At 39.5% G+C, this 19922-nt stretch overlaps 2 protein-coding genes across 3 annotated transcripts; both read right to left on the reverse strand.

Annotated features, from left to right (window-relative positions):
* Window positions 1-1829: 1829 nt before the first annotated feature.
* On the reverse strand, window positions 1830-9828 carry LOC111235074 (erlin-1). Its single transcript, XM_022763391.1, has 12 exons — window positions 9711-9828; window positions 8486-8614; window positions 7782-7863; window positions 7059-7105; window positions 6885-6946; window positions 6646-6771; window positions 6415-6488; window positions 5386-5444; window positions 5071-5162; window positions 4816-4905; window positions 4614-4693; window positions 1830-4513 (listed from the first exon to the last, which is right to left on the reverse strand). Exons 2-12 carry the CDS (start codon window positions 8596-8598, stop codon window positions 4322-4324), a joined length of 1017 nt encoding a protein of 338 aa, XP_022619112.1. The 5' UTR covers window positions 8599-8614; window positions 9711-9828; the 3' UTR covers window positions 1830-4321.
* A 1454-nt stretch (window positions 9829-11282) lies between these two features.
* Window positions 11283-19025, reverse strand: LOC111234378 (inhibitor of nuclear factor kappa-B kinase subunit alpha-like). Of its 2 annotated transcripts, none has more exons than XM_022762447.1 (22): window positions 18786-19025; window positions 18137-18281; window positions 17944-18038; window positions 17714-17831; window positions 17558-17627; window positions 17376-17464; window positions 17179-17268; window positions 16963-17087; window positions 16683-16790; window positions 16457-16592; window positions 16146-16346; window positions 15579-15681; window positions 15250-15373; window positions 15023-15174; window positions 14862-14923; window positions 14665-14774; window positions 14527-14576; window positions 13736-13844; window positions 13481-13628; window positions 13291-13340; window positions 12798-12897; window positions 11283-12569 (listed from the first exon to the last, which is right to left on the reverse strand). In XM_022762447.1, the coding sequence occupies exons 2-22, from the start codon at window positions 18239-18241 to the stop codon at window positions 12510-12512; spliced, it is 2205 nt and encodes a 734-aa protein (XP_022618168.1). In that variant the 5' UTR covers window positions 18242-18281; window positions 18786-19025; the 3' UTR covers window positions 11283-12509. The 2 variants fall into 2 exon arrangements, with proteins under 2 accessions (XP_022618168.1, XP_022618176.1); XM_022762455.1 differs by having other exon boundaries at window positions 18137-18291.
* Window positions 19026-19922: the final 897 nt, after the last annotated feature.

Raw genomic sequence — 19922 nt, forward strand, 5'->3', positions numbered from 1 at the left:
TAGAGTAGTATACTAAAAGGAAAGTAGATTTTAGCAAGCATTTTACCTTCATAACTGATAATTTCATAGGAGAACATAAACAAGAACAAAGCACAAATGGGTTGAGAAAAACATACACACATGCAGCACAGAATTAGGTCTAGAGCCACGATTGTGCAGCTGACTCAAGTGATGACTACAACATCCATCCTGAGGGTCAGTACAGAAATGTGGAGGTCGCACAGAGCTTTTAGAAACAGCAAAGGTAATACTCTTTGTATGACCGTGCGTATTGTGCCAACACACACACACACACACACATAGGAGAGGAATGTGAGAGAAAACTTGCAGAACAGAGCAGCCATTGATGCAGGCGCTGTCTGCTGCTGATGAATCATATTCAGAAACACACTGCTGTTTTGGGACGAGATTTACAGTCAGAGAAGTCACTCAAGAGATGAAGGAGGGACCACACCCATATTTCTGGGGAGTCACAGACCCAGGGAGGGGTCATGATGATTTGAAGTCAGGGACAAGAGGAAGGAAAGAGGAACGCTGGCTCATCCAGGAAGTGGCAAACCTGACCTTGACCTCACTTCCTGAGGTGGTGGTAGTGTGTGTGTGTGTGTGTGTGCGTGTGGAGGAAGGGAGGGTGAGGGTGGTGGTGGTGGCGGCGTGCTGGAGTGGTTCGTGTTTGTGTGTGTGTGTGTGTGTGGTGTGTGGGGAGGGGGCGGGGGGGGGGTTAAACTCGCTGACTTTGTAGCCCAGATAACACATCAGACCTCCCATTTTAATGAGCACAAAGACATCTACAAAAAAATCGTCCTTCAGTTATGAAAACAAGATGAGGACACACTCACAAACATGATTATGATCACATTTCTCACAACTCCCTCGGAAAGCAAAGACTGATAGTTTGGCTGTGAAAGGTTGCCTGAGATATCTCCATAAGGACGGAGAGTTCATAAGAGGAAGCTATCCTTCATCTGGTCATTCAGTCTGTGGTCACACGCACTCACACACTCTTTGGATACTTCCTGGAAAGCCTTTGTGAACAGCTGACTGGCCTTGCCCAGGGCAGGACTTGAGGTTTAGAGTCAGTCTCTTGGGATGACCATTTTACAAGCTCAACACACAAACACATGTGTGTTTGTAATGTTTACAACTCATTATGTGAGTGAGAACAACAGGGAGTGTGTGATAGACTGAGTATGTATATTCTCTAAGTGTTCATTGGGTCATCCTCATGATGGCAGTGAAATAAATAACTAGCCAACACGTGCACATTATATGATTTCTCACTTTTCTGACACATTTATTTAATACATAAGAAATATAAGTGTGTAGAAAAAATATGTAGTTGTGGAAAATGTCTAAATTTGGGCACAAATTATATAATGAATTTGGGAATTGGAATGAATCTGTACTCATGTTAAATAAATTTTATCTTTTTGGTGTAATCTCACTATTTATTTTTTGATACCCTCAAACCTTTTGTACAACTACAAGTCACAATGATTCACAAACTTTTCTTTCTGAACTTTTTTTTTACTCTTCCAGTGGGGAGAGGCTTTTATCCAAAGCAACTTACAAATGAGGGGCAAGACTCAAGCTTCAGCGCATCTTCTCATTTCTCTCAACATCATTTTTAATGACCCCTATTTGAACTAATAATTTGATCTTTATACATCCATTTTACTTTGCTTTGTTCAGTCTTGGCAAAAAAAAAAAAAAAAATCTGTTGTTGAGAAACTGAGTCAGAGCAGAGTATTTAACATGATGCTAGCGCTCCTCCTGTCGGCATCCAAGTGTACTGCAAAATGTCCACACATCAAATGGCACAGAGAGGAGAGAGGTACCAAAATAGGTTTTATTTTAGAACGTTGTCAAAACTTCAAAACATTTTTGCATATAAACCTTTTAAAACAAGGACACAAAGTTTAAGTTTCACAGATTGTACAAAATATTGACAAAAAAAAAAAAAAATCATTTTCATGAGTGATTCATACCCCTCTTTTGCATCTTCAATTGAACCCACCACCGAAGCAAACGCAGAGTGTAGCCTTTAACTGCCACCCGGAGGTCAAGTAAACATCACAACATCCTCCATTAGTGTCCACTGCTGGTTGTGTCTTTCTCCTCTAGAGTCTACAATGAGGCTATACACTACATTGTGCACATCCAAGCTCTTCATAAGCCTCACAGCCAGGTTCAAGTGGAGACTTTTAGTTCATAAGAATCACTTAATCTCTCAGTCTGGGGTGACCCATTATTATTTAAGGCTTGAATTCTGAATCGTGGAAGTATTTCTATGCTTCTGAAACACAGAGCTGAACAAAATCCAAAAGCTTAAACAAACAATAAAAACTAGCACCAACTTGCATCTGGTTTAAGCCCAAGCATTATCAACATTCATCTTTAAATAGAACAAAAAGTTTTTTGTTTTTTTTTGTGTAGCACTGGAACTCAAACTAATCAGAGGTTAAACCAATTCTCACCAAGTGTAAGCTGCTATTATTATCAGGAGCTGTGTGTTGCTTGTAGCTTGTGTTCCCATTAAAATCCTTTAAGTTATATTGTTTAGCAAAGACTGAAAAACTTTGCAGTACATCAATTCGTGAATTACACAAAAATGTAAACACTGACAGTGGCAGGGAGCTTTTGTTTGTATTATTTCTACTTCGACAGACCGACATGCTCATAATATTCAATGTCACAGACATCTACTGTAAATAAATGGTGCAATAAAGTGAAGATGGTGCTATAAAAATGTCACCTTAAATATTGAAGTGGTGGTTTTTAGACAATGGTCTTTAACTTGACATCAAATTAAAGCTTTGATTACCCTCAAATTGAATGCTTTCACAACTTCACAGCTTATAAATTTATTTTCTTAAATTTTCTTTAAAAATTGTCAATTTTGACTTGACTGAAGAGTATACGATCTGTCCAACACTAAGCAGCCGTTTTATTAAAATAAGTCCATTTCCTGAGAATTTACATTTAGCCACTTCTCAACAAGCTGTAAAAGAACAGAGTTGGCAGAAAAATGCAGGCACTACTAATCATCTGAATCAAGCCATTACAAATTTCCACATGCATGGCCCTGATCATCAAAAACAAGATGGAGGAAAGAAAATAACTTCTTCCAGTGTAACAACCCTTTTACTAACCAGTTATCATCTTTTAGGTTATTAATCAGCGAAAAATCAGATTTTCTTTTAGCAGCGCTAGAACTTTTTTTTCTCAGGTGACTTCACAGTAAATGCCACAGCACATCTTAGTGCAGCTTCTCAAGTCTTTCTGTGGTGGCTGCATTCTCACCCACAACCAATAACAGCAAACTGTCACCAAATTAACATAAAATAAACTACACTACAACCAATCTGACACCACTGTATATTAACTTACTTATGAACACATGGTGACAGGCGTGCAACTTCAAAGACTTCAGTACATGTAGAGTAAAATCTACCTTAAACAGGCTCAGGTGAAAATTTAACAAAGTCAGGCCACTTGTTTGTAGAACGCTATCATTAAAAAAAACTTTCACAGATCAGTTTTCATATGTTTGATTTCAGTGAGCTGTAAATGTAGGTGGGTTTCATGTAGTGAACACCTCTGCTGCAATAACCACGTTTATAATGAATGCTTGAACTACTGTATTAACCCGTTGAAACTATGTTAAAGTCATCCATCGACAACATTGGATACAGGATGTGAATCGACAGCCCTCAGGCTGACTCGTGTTAAGAGAGAAAAGCCAACTAGTGATTCACTGTAGGAGGCGACCTAACCCACATGACACACTTACACAAACCATCCTGCTTTTAATTAGTGTTGCCTGTCAGATTCCAGTTCCGCTAAACCAGAAATTAATTCTCAAAAATAATTTTTCAATTTCATCACAAATCACTCCTCTTGCATACAACAAACAAAATTAATGCAGATCCAAAAGCAAAAATTCAACACTGCACTGATTGCAAGCATGTGTAAATTAGGGCGACTTACTTGGTGTCGCCTTCCCAGGCATAAGCATTTATTATGCTTTTGATTTTTAACTATGGCATCATGATTCCCAGAACTGGTCTTTTCCCAAAGAGTGGAAGGTGAAAAAATACTTTCCCTTCTTATTTTGCCCTTCTTACCTCTCACTTTCTCTTGTCTTTCATCTTACATTTTCCCCACTCTTTCTTTGCCATTTAGATTTAAGACTGAAGTGTGCTGTTCATCAAACTAGCTGCAAAGCTATCCCTCCCATCACCTTCAGTTCAGTGCTCTCCACTCCACAGACAAGTGCTCATCGGGTCCTCCTGTCCTGTGCAGAGGCACATCTGTGGACTCACTGCCCGTCTAGCTTTCTTCTTTTCTTGTCCGTTTCAACGTTGGGCAGATCAGGGGAGTGCACGGTCTTAGGCGGACTGTTGGTTCCCTCTACAAACATGTTAGGGATGTCCTGGCCAAAGTAGATCTTACTGTTACCTGCTATGGCCTGGTACTTCATCAGCTCCAGGTACTCTGGGGTTAACTTCATCTGTAAAGATTTTGGAGAAAGACAAGAGTATGTGAGGATTAAATGTTATTATGTGGTTGTGTGTTTAAGTGTGGAACTGTGTCAACAGCATTTTTTTTACCATGTTTGCTTCAGCAAACTTGGCAGCAGTGTAATACTCTGCGTCAGCCTTAGCCTTCTCCCTGGCCAGGAAGGCAGAGTCTGAAACAAAGAGTCAGTGTTGAATGAGACAGACAAATGACAAACCAGCTCTCCAGAAGCCGCCACATACAGGAACACACAAAACCATCTCACAGAAGTAAACTAATATCAGGTATGCTGACCCTCTATTTCAGAGATCTTTTTCTCCGTCTCTTTCTCCATCACCTTCTGCTGGAAATGGATCTCTGCTACCTGAGCCACTTTCTGAGCCTCTGTAGGGACAGAGAAACCCGTGAGTTTTAACAACTGTACAGAGGAAGGAGGTTGATAGAAGGGTTACACATGAGTGCCTGAAAAGGGGAAACTGCTAAAATTGTCACGATGGTCATGCAAATTAAAACACAGCAGGCTGAATTACAGTAATACACCAAAGTTACCAATAATGGCCTTCTTCCTTTCAGTCTCTGCTTCCTTTTCGACCACCTTCTGAGTCTGAGCTGTTATCAACAGACGAGTCTTCTCTGCTTCCCTGATCACACACACACACACACACACACACACACACACACACACACACACACACACACACACACACACACACACACACACACACACACACACACACACACACAAAAAGGTTCTAACAAATATTTTCTTTTCTGTGTGGTCTTATTTGAACTAAATGGGCAGGTCACAGGGAATTTGAAATGTGCACCAAGACTGTGCTAGAGAGTACAGATTTACAAACTCACATGAGTTCAAAGTTCCTCCTGATAGCCTCAGGGATCTTTGGCTTGGTAACACGCACTGCCTTCATCACGATGTCAAAACAGTGCAGAGGAAAAGAGAGAAACACAAAATGGGCCTTTGCTCACAATCAATCTGCCAATAAATTTCACAGAGAGTGAGTGACTGGTTTTCAGACTAGTAAAGGTTTTAACAGTTAGAACTGGTCTTGTGGTAGCTGTTTAGAATTTGGGTAGAGGGTTGATTAGTTGGGATGTTTCTGATCAGTTTGGCCTCATGCATTCATTCATCCACCAACAACCGGTCAACTAATGTCATGTTATGATGTGAAGGTTGTGTTTTTCATGTGTGCATTTTGGTCTACATGTTTCCATTTTGGACAGATGTACTGCACATGAACGAGTTATATTGTGTTTAAGCTATATTCCCTCCACTAACTGCCTTTACATTCTGTCATTCACATTGTCATATAGAGCCACAGTGGGATACATACATATGTGTACATTATAACTGGAGTTACATCCAAGGAATTTATATTTCGTTATCTCATTAGGAGACAAGTACTACGACGTGCAATCACTGTTGTTTCACTTATTAATTTCAATAAGTTGAAGGTTTGCTGATCGCTTCATCGCTTGATGTGCTACCCCCATCATCAAACTTGAAGGACAAAACAAAAGTAGCCCAATCACAGTTCTTGTAGCCGCCACATGATATCTTCATGGCCGATGTGGCCCCAATGTGTAGTTACATGTTTGAGGAAGGTGCACTTTGGCTATGGCACAGTCTGCACTCTGCAGTGATGCTACACCCACTACCCATTAGGCTCCAGAACCCCTTCAGGAACAACTACAAATCCAGCTGAAGTCTTTAACAGGTATTAAAAACACACCAAATTTTATTTTGTGACCAGTATATTGTATCCATGAGTAACCAAACCAAATTCCTTTAGCTCTCACTGCAACTTCAGTCCCCATCCTTCTACTCACTATGCTCATCTACTTCTCAGGTTGTGTGTGTATGTGTTTAAATACCTGTATTGTAAGTCCAGGTGCCATAACATTCAGATCTTTCTGCAACGCAGTCTTCAGGTTCTCATCTATGATGTCTGCAAGACAAAAATAAAACAGCAGCCGTTTCAATACACAACATCATGTGAATCACATTTTAGGAATTTCAGTAATGAGCTCACACCACAAGTCACTTCCTATGTAAGGCATTAAAATGAAACAGTACGGCCTGTGTTATCTCAAACATGTACTCACCAAACAACTCAATGTAGACCTCCTGTAGCGTGTGGACGCTGCAGAACTGGTTAAGTTCGTGGTGAATCTTGTTGAAAATTAGAGTTTTGTCATAATCTGCAGTGTAGTTCCTCACAATGTCGACCACTGCACATAAAGGAACAATAGGAGCACTTGTTGTAATGCAGAGCAGCTGACACGGTTCATGTGTCAATAAAATGAGGAACTTTTGCAAAGATGGAAATAAGAACATTTGGTACCTGCTGAAGGGACCAGCATGTTAACAACCTCTATTCTGTCAAAATAGATCATCACACCACCACTGTGAAGAAGAAGGTGTCTCTTAAATACAAAATATTTTTCATGAATGGTGTGTTTTTTTTTTGTTTTTTTTGTTTGTTTTTTTACAGCTACATCAGTGAGCTCAGTTTTACCTCGTTCCACAAGGCACATTCTTGATCTCATCAGTTTGGAGAGTAGTCTGGAAGAAAAAAAAGAGTATTCTCCTACTACAAGGGTCCACTCATGAACATGTATCTGGATTTAACACATATGACATATGATCATTTTGAAAAGTTTTATGTTCCCGCTTTATAAAAGAATGGAAGACTAGATAAAGCGGAGATTATTTAAGTTAACCTGTGTCTATAATATATCACATATTAACTTTAGTTTTCATGTTGAATGTGAAAGTTCGCTCTTGACTTTGGAAATAGTTTGACAAAATAACCTTAAGTCAACTTCAGACTTATTGTTACGTGATGAACACTGAACCCTCTCCATGACAACCCAACCATGAGATGCAGTCGAAAGCTCAGGAAAATGCTAGTTAGTTGACCTTGAGTTAAGGTTATTTAATTAAACTTATATCAATTTTAGTTAGTATTTATTGTGATAGAAACATTTAATATCTTTAAGAGATATTCAAAAGATTCTGAGCTAAGTTTATGTAGTGGTGCAACAAATGGTGCAAAAACTTGCAATAAAATTACACCACTGCAGCCACGGTTGAGTAGCAACTGTTTGCATGTGGTAGCTGACTTATTCATAGATGAACATATATTGGTTTTCATGAGCAGCACCACATGGTTGACTCTTACTTTCCTCATGCTTCTGCAAAAAAGTCAAGTTTCAGGGCGGCTGAAAGGTCAGCTTACCTGCACTGATCTGTAGGTGGTAATGAAAGGCAGCATAATGTGATATCCAGGACCGTTGGGAGAAGTCAGCAATGCCCCACCCCTGAAACAAATATAAACAAATTGTTTGGTCCGACTTCTCAACAATGGATCATCTACTGATTTTGGATGGACAAAAGAAAAGGACAGAAGGCTGTTAATTCAGGTGTAACAATAATTTATGGTTATGTTGAATAACATTGCATTATAGTACAGGGTGTTTCTGTTATTTAGTCCATGCCATGAACATTGTCAACTAATAAGGTTTAATATCTATACATTTATTTATTTTACATTCTAGTTGTGAACTTCAATTTCATTTCCCCTGAAGACCTAATTTTTCTTACAGGGATCAGTAAAGCTCAATCTAATCACTGTTGTGGCTCAGTCAGTCATATGATTAATTTGTAGAAATGTTGACAAAGCCCACGTTCAGATCTGGGATGGAAAATCCTGCACTGTCTAGTATGTGGTAGTAGCCGCTTCTTCTTCTCCTTCTTCTCTTTGGTTAAACAGGTTTGAAGCATCCATACCTCACACCTCCAAACAATATTTCCATATCCAGGTCGAATTTATATGCATCATTATCAGGAAACAGGCCTCATACAAATAAAAATTGGCCGTCCATATTCAAACAATATACATGTGTTGTTTCTGTCACTGGCACAGGGTCAGTGGTGTGATACCTGTAGTACACAGCGAGGTGTCCTTCCTCTATCTTGTGAATGGAGGAGTGCAACATGATGGCCATCACTCCTGCTATTGTTGCAAACACTGCCCCTACATGCGGCATCGTCATCCTTGCTAGCACTCACCTACAAGCAGAGAAAGAAGCATAAACATACTGAAATATTTATACAACATAATGTACTCAGGGCACCGTTTAACCTTCACTGTAACTGACAGTCTATTGCAAAAGACCTGCAATAAATCCAACTTTCATGAAGATTTTAGTGTTCAACTTTGAAACTGATTTTATGTTCATGATCAAAACTTTATGGTTGTGAAGGCTATAGTTTCTGGTGCTCTTGAACTGCATTGTGTTGTACTGAGAGGTGTTTTTTAAAATATTTAGTCTACACTCAAATGGAGCAGACAAAATATAATATAATATTATGTACAAGTATTTTAAAAGCATATGCACTGAACACTGTTTGGCAAAATTTGCAAGGAATGCAACTGCAGCCAAACATTTTCATGAAAACTGGTGTTACATGGGAAGACAACATTTGTTGTTCTTTACTACATTTCCGTTATTAAATCAAGATCAATTTAATGCCCTGAAATTGTTTTTTCTAGCTCCCCTTTTAAATTAACAGCTAAGAAAAAATATAAAGAAAACATTATACATCATACTGAGGGTAGATGTAGTGTATCCTGACTGTAACATGTGTACACAGGTCATAAACGTCAAATGAACGCAACCCAGAGTCATTCAAAGTAGAAGGCTAACAGATCTAAAGCGTGTACAAGTTTATAGTTGATGTTTTACCCATCAAATGGCTTTCCAGTTAGTATGTATAGTATACAGTCACAATAACGCTTTATATTTACCTGCCTTGATTAGTTAAGTGCACTTCACAAGCAGCCTGAACATTTAACAGCTAACGCTAACTTGCACTATTAGCTTGCAGAATGACTTGTAAGTCGATAACTTGAGGTTAATTCCTTTGTCAGCACAGGAAGCAACGTGTTTGCACCACAGTTACAATATAACCATCACACTCGATATCGGAATTAATTCAATTCAACAACAGCAAAGCCTGACACACCATTCGCCTGGTAATGTTAACATAGCTAGCCTGGTTAGCCAGACAGCTAGCTCTCATTATCGGGTGGGTCAGTTTCTTGTAGCTTCATGCTAACGCTATCTTGCCAGGCTGCTGGAGTAAAGCAAACGAGTTAACTCACCTTGTGCTGCGCTGATGTGCAATGGTCAATTTGTGGTTGTTTGTGCTGGTTTGTGATAAATAAAATTACCGCTGTGTCGAACAGCCTGCCTTTCTGCTCATACCACTCAACGACCCATCCCCCCTAACCCCGCCTCACCCGCCTCCAACAGGTTTCGCTCTTGCTTTTAGTCGTTACATGATGCTGCCTTCATAGGCAGTCGGAAATATAAGATTAGTTTTTTAGCCAAACCAAACCTTTGCAAAACCATTAGTGAAAAGATCCTTTTCTGTGATGAAGCTAAGAAAATAAGTATATGTATGTATAGATTGACAGAAAATGGAGTAAAAGAATTACTGCACTAAAGTACTGCACCATAATATAATGGTTATAGCTTATATCACTACTGTATTGTGCGCGCGTGTGTGTCACGTTATTTATTTTAGCGACATAATATACATTTTTATGTATGTTATGTTATCTTTACAGTTATAACCCTAAAAAGTAAGGCAGACTGCCACGTGCAGCGCCGCACTTGGATGTGTCTGAAGCTTGGAGCTTGACTTCCCTACGTTTCTCCTACAACTGGGCCTTGAGCTTGTTTGGAGGTTCTAGCAGGGGAGCGCAGCTACTGGTATACCGATGGATGGTCGTCCGCCGGGGGGACCTCGTCCTCTTCCACCGAGCGCGGAGCTTCGGGAGGGACACACGTGGAGCGGTGAGGGAGGAAGGGGACACCCGCCTAGCCAGCCAGATCAGCCGAATCAACCCTAGCGATCAATGGGGTGACAGATGTCGCAGCCAGATCGCCCTCACATCCAACACAACTGCGGAAGGAGGACCAGTTATAAGGCGGCACCCAAAACAAATGTATACTATCAGGGTGACGAATATCGACATGTTTGCCACAACGTCTATAGTTCGCTTGGTTTGTTTTAAACAGCGTGGCAGGCGCGAACATTTGTGTCGAACAAGCGAATTATTGTCCTTAGAGCGAGTAGTTAGAAGTTTCCCATGATGTTTAGCGACAATATGTTAATGACCGTTTTTCTATTGGGCAGAACCAACCAATCAGTATTTAGGCATTTCGCTCGGGTTCAGCCTTATTCTCTTTCACAAAGAAAAGTTATATTTTACTAAATTTTACTGAGTAAACGCGTATCAAAAGTGCATACTGTCCTAGGCAGTGCCTTCACTGACAGTTCAAGGTATTGTCATTTACAGCAAAGGTCATTTTCGGCCCCTTTTATCCACCTCAATTCGGCGAGAGATGTATGTTTTGTCCGATACAGCCTATGGTTTTGACACACGATGAAAGGCAATACATTCCGGTTTGTCTTGGCTTGAGTTCTTAGAATGGCTCATGTTCTTAGCTTCCTGCAGCTGCAAGTTGTTCATGTACTGTGTATGAGTGTACCATATAGGTATACATGTAATACATACGAATGTCTCTGTGTATATATTGTATTTAATTTTTTTTTTACGACTGTATTTTTTTAATTGAAAAATCAAATCAAATAAAAATAGATACAATAAAATGTTACAGAAATATTTCACGACACGTTGAGATCAGGTTTATAGCAAACAGACAACACGGTACAGCTGCATATCAAGTTGATGACAAAGAACTGACAAAAGTGGCCATATTGTTGTCCATTATCGAACATATTCTATTCAAATGTGCTAATATTCCTGATATGTAAGTAAAACCAACAACATTTTCTACTAAAATGTTACTGAGTAAATGGCTAATTTTTTAGATAGGGACAATGAAGGTGAAATTCTACCAGCTTACAACAAAATACATATAGCAGACTATGACTGACTGACACTTGGGATAAAAAAAGTACTGTGGTGTATTATTTGTCCAGTGTCTCTATTAACTGCAGATATTTAACTCTTGATGTACTATTTAGTCTTTACAAACACACTGATTGAAATGTGAAATGGTGTAATCAGACAATGGTTTCAGTCTGAAAAAGAGATCTTAACAATCTGCAGTGTGGAGTTAATAATGGAGGTCAGAAAACAGTGTATGAGTAAAACAACAGCAAGACATGCAAAATTGCCTTGCATACTATCTTAATTTTGCATGGTTACAAAGAAATCCTCCACATATGACAGGATATGCCCTTATTTAAATAAAGATAATGTACTACAGAAGTCACACAGTAACAAGCTTTAAGCCTCCCTCATACTTTATGAGACAATGCTTTTGGCTTCTTGTTACTCGTTTTCTTGACATATTCATTTATGCTTGTTAGCTTGTGCTTCATCCCTGCTGTTTGGGTTTCAGCATCTCCCAAGAGAATCCTGAACCCAGGGTCTCATAAACAAGCAATTTCCTGTATGTGTGCAGACAGTTGTCTGGTCCACTGTGTGAATGTAAATATCCAGATACTTATTATCTTCAGCAGTTTAACACTTGCAGAGAAAAGACAAACCCATTCTAAGAAATTACATTTAAACTGCTTGAACAAAGACAAAACATCATATATGTCATACAGTAACAAAATTTACTCACATTCCATCATGCATTGTTTGTTAGCAGCAGTGATTTATTCTGAACAATAATACCAGTACAATAAATAAGTGTGGGTGATAGCTCAATATAGTTTTTAAAATTCAATAATACAAATTTAAGTTAAAACATGAATAGCTTACCACAATATGTACTTCACACATTACTGTCATACAGCATCACATGTATTTAAATGATACAGTATGGAATCACAAAGCTTTCAGATAGTGTCACTCTGATAAGGCACTTGTTTACAGTATATATTTTTAGACTCATAACACTGAGACTTTTGCCAGTTTTTACAGCTTCTGAGGTTGAGCTTTCACTGCTCTGTACTGAGTCCAGCTCCAGTCCTGATCCTGGAGAGAGAATAAACAGATAAAGCCATTGTACCTCTCAATCAGTTACTGTACAGCAAGATACATGCAATTCTCCATCTTTCATCTTAAAACTTGAACGTTAAATTCAAACAGGTTAACCAGCATGATCTAGTAAAGTCAATACAAAATAAACTACACACACACAGTTGTTTCTTCAGGATTCTGTTTATATGCATGATCACATTCCTTCACACCTATATGCCATACCATAACACTGAAGTCCATCTCCTGGGTGGCGTCTTGCAGCAGAGAAGTTAACTGATTCAGGTAACGCTGATTCTCATCCAGTAATTGATGAACAGTTTCACTGAAAGAGACAAGAGACTCTGAATTGATTGTATGTCTTCATGTTTATAGTAATCCGGGAGGGTATGAGTACTTTTCCAACAAGCTACTAGGCTTTAGAGTGAATGGGGTGACCTCGTGTGGCAGTTTTGTGGGTTGTGCAAAACCCAGCAGTTGGTTTTAATAGATCATACAGCTCATTCTGCACAGTACAGTGGGGTCCCAAAGACTAAGACCACTTGAAAATGGGACCTCCACTTTATCTTCTAAACTGCAGCTAAGCTAATGACAGAGAAACAGCCACATAATGTCTTAGTGAGACTGTTCCCATGACAGTGTCATTGAAATACAACTCATACTGTACTCATACAATATATACTGAACTCACGAGAATTCTGAGTTGTATAGAACTTACCTGTCAGTGGGTCGTTGCATAAGTGGCTGCGATGGAGAATTGCTCTGGGCCTAAACACATAACCACACATTGTATTAGATACAGCATTATTTGACTTATACATTTAATACTGTATAAGGGATGTTAAACCTACCCAAAGATGAGTGATAGCTAAGAATATTTTCTGTAGTGCCATTTGTAATATACTCACACAGGCAATCTTGAGGAGATACCAGAACTCTTTCTGTCGCTTCATCTGCATCTGCATCACTGCTGCTTCTGCAGTTTTTATGTTCTCTACAGCCCTCTCCAACTTAGGGAACAAATCAACGATGCGCTGCTTACACACCAGAATTGTACTACAGAAAACAAGAGAGATGGGGAAAACCACAAATGACACACAGAGAACTAAACATGATACCTCGGTTGTGTGTATCTGTTTGGACTACACTTGTGGATAAATTACCTCAGGTGAGTGTACAAGTCTTTCAGCACTCTGTCCTGGTTCTGAACCGTTTGGAGTATGGTCTTCACCATGTCTGAGCTGTCACTGTAGCCATGTGGAGGGTCAGGACCTGTACAAACACATACTCTATAAATATAAAACATACTATATGCCACTTTGCTATTCCCATTTGCAGCCTTGTTCTACCTCTGTGTCAAACACAGCAGAGGCATTAATTATACAGTGCACCACTGGGACTCATTTGTTCAATGAATCCTCCGGGACATTATGAAACCCAACTTATTCCTTGTAGCGCTGACTTGCATTAACAGCAACAAGCATCATCAGATTCTCCATCATTATAATTGGCAAAAAAGAGCACAACAAATTACCGAAACTACAGCATTGAATAAGAAGTGTTTATGCCGAAAATTATGATGTCATAGTGATGTTGAAGTTTGACCATTTGGATATATATAATGTCATCACTTCATAATTTATCCTATTAGACGTTTGCTTTTAATTGTGTCTGAATTAGTGTATGAATTTCTAAGTTATGGCCAAAAACATGTTTCGTGAGGTCACAGTGACCTTTGAGCACCAAAATCCAATCCGTTCATCCGCAAGTCAAATTGTGCCAAATTTGATGGGATTCCCTCAAGGCATTACATGGACAGGCGGACATATGGACCAACAGACAAACTGAAAGCATAATGCCTCTGGCCCTGGCTGTCACTGGTGAGTAAGAATAAAAAGCAAAGGCCCCTGTAACCCATGTCTACTATGTTATATGTGTAATGATTGGTACTAACTTTTGCACTTAGCTTTTAGTTGCTTGTAGAGTTCAATAGCCTTTTCCTCACTGAAAAAAAGACAAAGAGAGTGTTAACTTGTGCATATCACAGTTATTTTTAAGGAAATTATTACAGTGTAAATACTGAGATACTGACAGCTGTTCCATTACATCCCCTTGTCTCCTCGCAAATGGACTCCTCTGCAATTCCACAATCTCAGAATGTAGAGCAACAATCTCTTCATCCAGATACCCCACATCTGCAACCTACAGCAGAAAACATCCCTTAGCATGTACAGGATTTGATACAACTGCAGGTGCGTAGAATTACTATGAATTTAAAAACTTTCCTACCTTTGTAAACCCATCAGCCTTTTCTTCATTTTCCTGCCATGTCTTCAACATTTTTTCTGAAGCTTCAGAGGAACACAACAACAGCAGATACTTTACTTGGGGCTTCAGTGATGAATTTGAATAACAGTACATACCATATCAGCAGATTAACATCAACTCACAGATGCCGGTGTGCCTCTGCTTGGTGTACTGCTCAAGGTCGTGCTGGATGCTGGTCTTAAAGAAAGCCAGTTTGGCTCGGAGCTGCTGTGACTGGGAGAACAGCAGGTTCTTGTACCGCGTTAGGTTGGTGTTATAACGCAGCAGACTCAGCCTGCGCAGACACAAACACAAGATAAGGATGTTTCAGAGTGTGAGTGCATGTATTTCTGTGTGTTTATACACTTACATGGCAGATTTCTGTCCCTGGTACAGGCGAATGTAGTCCTCTTTCAGTCCGCAGACATAGCTGACTGCTTCCCCCCACACCTTTCTCAGTGCAGATAGTGGAAGCTGTGTCTTGGTCTCCCTGACTGAGACAACACACAGTTCACAAAAGACACATGACTCCCACATTAACTTGGACAACAAATTACAATATAACTAGATTGAAGACATCAACAAATATCTTATTTTATTTTACTTTTCTGAATTTTGTATTCTTTCAATAACTTTCAAGGCCGCAGGAAACCCTCCAGAGACCAGCAGGAGCAGGAGACTGACAGTTATATATCTCACCTATAAAGTTGACACTGTCTGGCAGAGGTCTGGCAGTCAGTGGTCCAGAGTACTTAGTCAGGCTCTTATCAAACAGGAAGACTATGGAGCTGTCCCAGCCTTGCTGAAAGCAGAGAACAAGTATCATTTTGCATACCATAGTGTGTGCAGGTGGAGGTTCGCTCATTTGTAAAAACAAAAATTCCAGTGGAAATCTACGCTGAGGTTGAGATGTACTGATTTACTTAATGCATTCATTCATATGGTCTGCAATTTGTCAATTATAACAAACCAACTTATTTTCTGTATCTATTCTTACTCTCACAAAGACTAACTGCAAATTACCTGTTAAACTAACTGCAATACTGAAATACAAAAGCAAAAAACCCAAATCCTGTTACCAGAAATAACATACATGGAACAGTGTAATGCAGAATTACCCAAAAATTCCAAACAAAAACAATATTTTCTAAAATATGGAGATAAAAAAAGAAAATAACAGTAGGTCCTATTGTCCCCTGATGCATATGTACTTGTTGCTTGGCCTGATTGACATTAGACAGTTATGTTTACATTGGTGTCTCATACCAATCCATCTGGAAGACAGTGTGCGGGTGGTCTGCGTGGGTCGAGGGAGATTCCCGTGTCCAGCAGCAGCTCTTGACTCAGCGGGGAAATGCGTGTCTGTGTGTGTGTCTCCAGACGAAGCTGCAGGGAGTGTAAGCTCTCCTCAGCTCCCAAAACCAAGGAGTGCAACTGGGCTGACGTCATGTCCAACACATGAATCACCTGGAGTAACAATGAGAAGTTTCCTTTGCTAACTGTCCATAAACCATAAAAGCATGACATAAAATGTGGTTTTAGTGAGTCTAAATACAGGCACGGTTCATATTTTGGACCTTCGTGTTGAGAATATTCTGAAGAGTAGTGTAGCAGTTCGGCTTGTTTCTCTCAGGATCCAGCCCTCCACCACGCATTGCAGGGTCCCACAGTAACAACATCTGTAGTAGAGTCTCAACTGGCTCCAGCAGTGGCCTTTTAACAAACACATCCACACACAAAGGTTAGATGTAAGTAAGAATGAGCAGCACTGGTGGGTACGAAGAAACGTCTTTTTGTCTCTACCTGCTGAGATTGTTGGGATATGGGAGATGTGTGGAGAATCTGACTTCTCCATTCATGTCCTCTACTGCCATGATGTCCTTTGGGCCTTTGTTCTTGACTTTACTTGTCCTACAAAAGCAGCCAAACATACAACCAGTGAGAAATGTAAATAAAGTCAACAAATTGAAAACTAGATCCACAAAATGTTACAAAAAAACAACCAATATTCAGTCTCATTAGTTTGTCTCCACCTTTAACACAGATATTTTTCAGATCAATAAAAATGTTGGTGATGACTCACCACTGTACAGGCTGCATGTGGTGTAAAAAGGGGCGAAAGCCACAAGTACATTCGAAGATCACTGTCCCAAAACTCCAGTAGTCCACAGTTACAGTGTAGGGTTTACTCTCAAACAGCTCTGGAGCCTGAAACACATACAGATAGATTTATAAGTGCTTGATTGTTGAAAAGTATTGAAGAAACACATTGCTTGCAGAGTACTGATGCAAAACTTACCAGATACTGGAGAGTTCCAACAAATGATGTGCAGAGACTGCCCTGATCTAGGTCTTTGGCGTAACCCAGATCTATGATTTTATGGACAAGCTGGAGGAAACATAGTTCATAATGAGAGCAAGGCACAGAAATCTATACAATATATGACGCCGCAGATTACACAGGCTGCATGCATGTACAAAAAGAAATGAGTTCACCTTCCCACCGATCTCCTGCAGAACTATGTTCTCTGGCTTTAGGTCTCTGTGAATGATCTTGTTTTCATGGAGATACTGGATACCAGAACCTGAGTTTGTAGAACATGTATTCCATATACATTATGCAATCAATAGTGATAACTGTGGATTTTTATCAAAGTAAAAGCTTAGGGAAACATTACCAATGTCACTAAGCAGCGAGAGGACTTCACTTTCCTTTAGCCCACAACAGTTTTCTGGTTTATTCAACACCTACACGAACAGGTACAGAGGTTAAGAGTGCATTGTCTAAAAGACAAGAAATTGTTAAGGGTCTTTATAATTTACCAGATTGGTACCTTGCGTAGGTCTCCTCTTGAGCAGTACTCCATGGCCAATAGAGGTAGATCATTTATAGCAATGGAGCTCAACTCCTCCGGTACTTCTCTGGCCTGAACAACGTTCACATGATTCAGCCTATAAAGGGAAGAGAGCCATACAAGTACTGATGGTTTGACAAGTAAATAATAGTAAAAAATATATTGTTAATGAGCCACGATGTGAACACAAGCAGATGATTTAAACTCACTTCTTCATGATCTGGATCTCTCTGCTCCAGCGGTCTTTGTTCTTGGAGTTCAGCTCCAGGCGACAAAGTTTCACAGCGATCTTGTCTCCCAGCTCCTGCTCCAAACACAGCCAGGGAATAAAACCAAGCCAAAGACAGATCTGGGTCTGGAGTTCATGTTCTCCTTGGTGTACAGGTGGATGACAGAACTTACAATGTGCTGGTACAGGTAGACGTGTCCAAAACCTCCCATCCCAAGTCTCTCCTTCATCTCCCAGGAGCCACAGAGCTGGCTCTGTCTGAGTGCAGTCCGCTCCATAGTGTGAGGTCTACTGGAGCCGCTGGGCAACAGAGGGAGCCTAAAAGGACCTCAGCAAAAAAATGACAAAAACAAGAAAAATATTACATTGACCACAGACTTTTGAACTTCATTGTAGATCTTTAAGCCTTTTTATTTATTTTATTTATTATGCATTTGCACGATTTGTAGCACTCCTCTTTGCATCAACAGGAGAAATGGTGTTATAGCTAACAGTTAAGTGGTATGTATTGCATATACTAATATATTATAATATTTGTATTCTTCACAAGAGAATAACACAGACCCTATATATCAACCACATATTAAAGTCTACTACATATTTCCACTTGAATCTTTTTTATTGCTTTTTTAACATTCCAGTGTTGCACATACATTTTCCCCATGTTTACCATGCTGTATGTAACTTCTTACAGTGACCTAAACCTAGGGTCAAGAGCCAATGTTAGGTTCACTGAAGTCAGGCAATTCAAAAGCAGCCTGACTGTGTGAACAAAAGGTAAACTAAAAGCAACATCTCACTCCACACACATGATCAACTCACCTGTCGGCAGATGATAATTAGCTTCAGATGTCAGAACATTGTTGCTTCAGAGTTAGCTAGACGTGTTGTTTACGCTTCGTTTTCTTGTTTAGTGTTTACGTGAGAAGGTTGAACAGGCTAAATAATATCTTCGCCCTTCAAAATCCCTCAAACGCAGTTTTAAAGTTAATCTTTAAGTTGTGTTTTCGTTCAAATTTCGGCCGGAAAGCCAAAGACGGGTCAGTATCTGCGCAAAGTGAAACTACATACTGACAGGCAGACAATGTTACTGCGCATGCGTGTTCGTCTTCGCAGCAGCGGACGGGACACAGAGGCCCTCCGCAGGACCACTCCCTCTGTAGGGGGATTTCCCACCAGCCCACTTCCAAACCAGCTGACTGAGTCTGCACTGAGGGATTAAACATAAACAGGAGTGTTAAGTAGGCATTTTTTCTCTTTTTACCATAACAACAACCTGATCCATCAGTAGCAGCTAAGAAGGAATATTACCAAAACTTTGACAATGTCTTAATTTGTCCACAAGATGGCGTCATATAGCCAGTTTCTGTCATGACCCGAAAACATCACAGTCTAGTATATAGACTGCAAGGAACAAATGTGACATTGGCTGTTTTATCTGTGTGTGTGTGTGTGTGTGTGTGTGTTTTAGTTAGTTAACCTCAGTGGTGTAAAAATCCTTAGTACATCCTTCAAGTACTGTTTATTTTTATTTTATTTTATTTGCACATATAGTTCTGTAGCATAAAACCATAAAACGGAATAAAAAATATGTGACAAGAAAGGCCAATATGCCACAGCTAAGAAAACTGTATAAAACAACTGTATATAAAACAGGTTTCACAAAAACCAATAGACAATAATCATGTCAACCAGTCATAAAAAGAAAAAAGGAGATGGGAGAAAAAAACTTGTAAGAATATACATAAACACACACATCTGATAATTATTTATGTTGTATACAGAAAGAAAGTTGAGAGGAACAGAGGGCTCCTTTTCTGAAACAAATCTTTTTTGTAGGACATGAATAATACAATCCTCCGCAATACTATCCATCCTTTTCCTGCAGATATTAAGAATTTTGACTTTTTAATATTTCATGTTGAACATATTTCTTGTACTTGTGTTACTTGTAATTTC

The sequence above is a fragment of the Seriola dumerili genome, unplaced genomic scaffold (assembly GCF_002260705.1).
Source record: "Seriola dumerili isolate Sdu_G_001 unplaced genomic scaffold, Sdu_1.0 BDQW01000024.1, whole genome shotgun sequence".
Taxonomy (NCBI): domain Eukaryota; kingdom Metazoa; phylum Chordata; class Actinopteri; order Carangiformes; family Carangidae; genus Seriola; species Seriola dumerili.

Coding starts and splice junctions, on each gene's coding strand:
- LOC111235074 (XM_022763391.1), bottom strand. CDS start 8,598: ATGACGATGCCGCATGTAGGGGCAGTGTTTGCAACAATAGCAGGAGTG. Junction 7,864..8,485: donor CACCTCGCTGTGTACTACAG/GTATCACACCAC, acceptor TATTTGTTTCAG/GGGTGGGGCATTGCTGACTT. Junction 6,489..6,645: donor GGTCTACATTGAGTTGTTTG/GTGAGTACATGT, acceptor TTTGTCTTGCAG/ACATCATAGATGAGAACCTG.
- LOC111234378 (XM_022762447.1), bottom strand. CDS start 18,241: ATGGAGCGGACTGCACTCAGACAGAGCCAGCTCTGTGGCTCCTGGGAG. Junction 16,791..16,962: donor CACATGCAGCCTGTACAGTG/GTGAGTCATCAC, acceptor CTGCTTTTGTAG/GACAAGTAAAGTCAAGAACA. Junction 13,845..14,526: donor ACTAAAAGCTAAGTGCAAAA/GTTAGTACCAAT, acceptor GTGTTTGTACAG/GTCCTGACCCTCCACATGGC.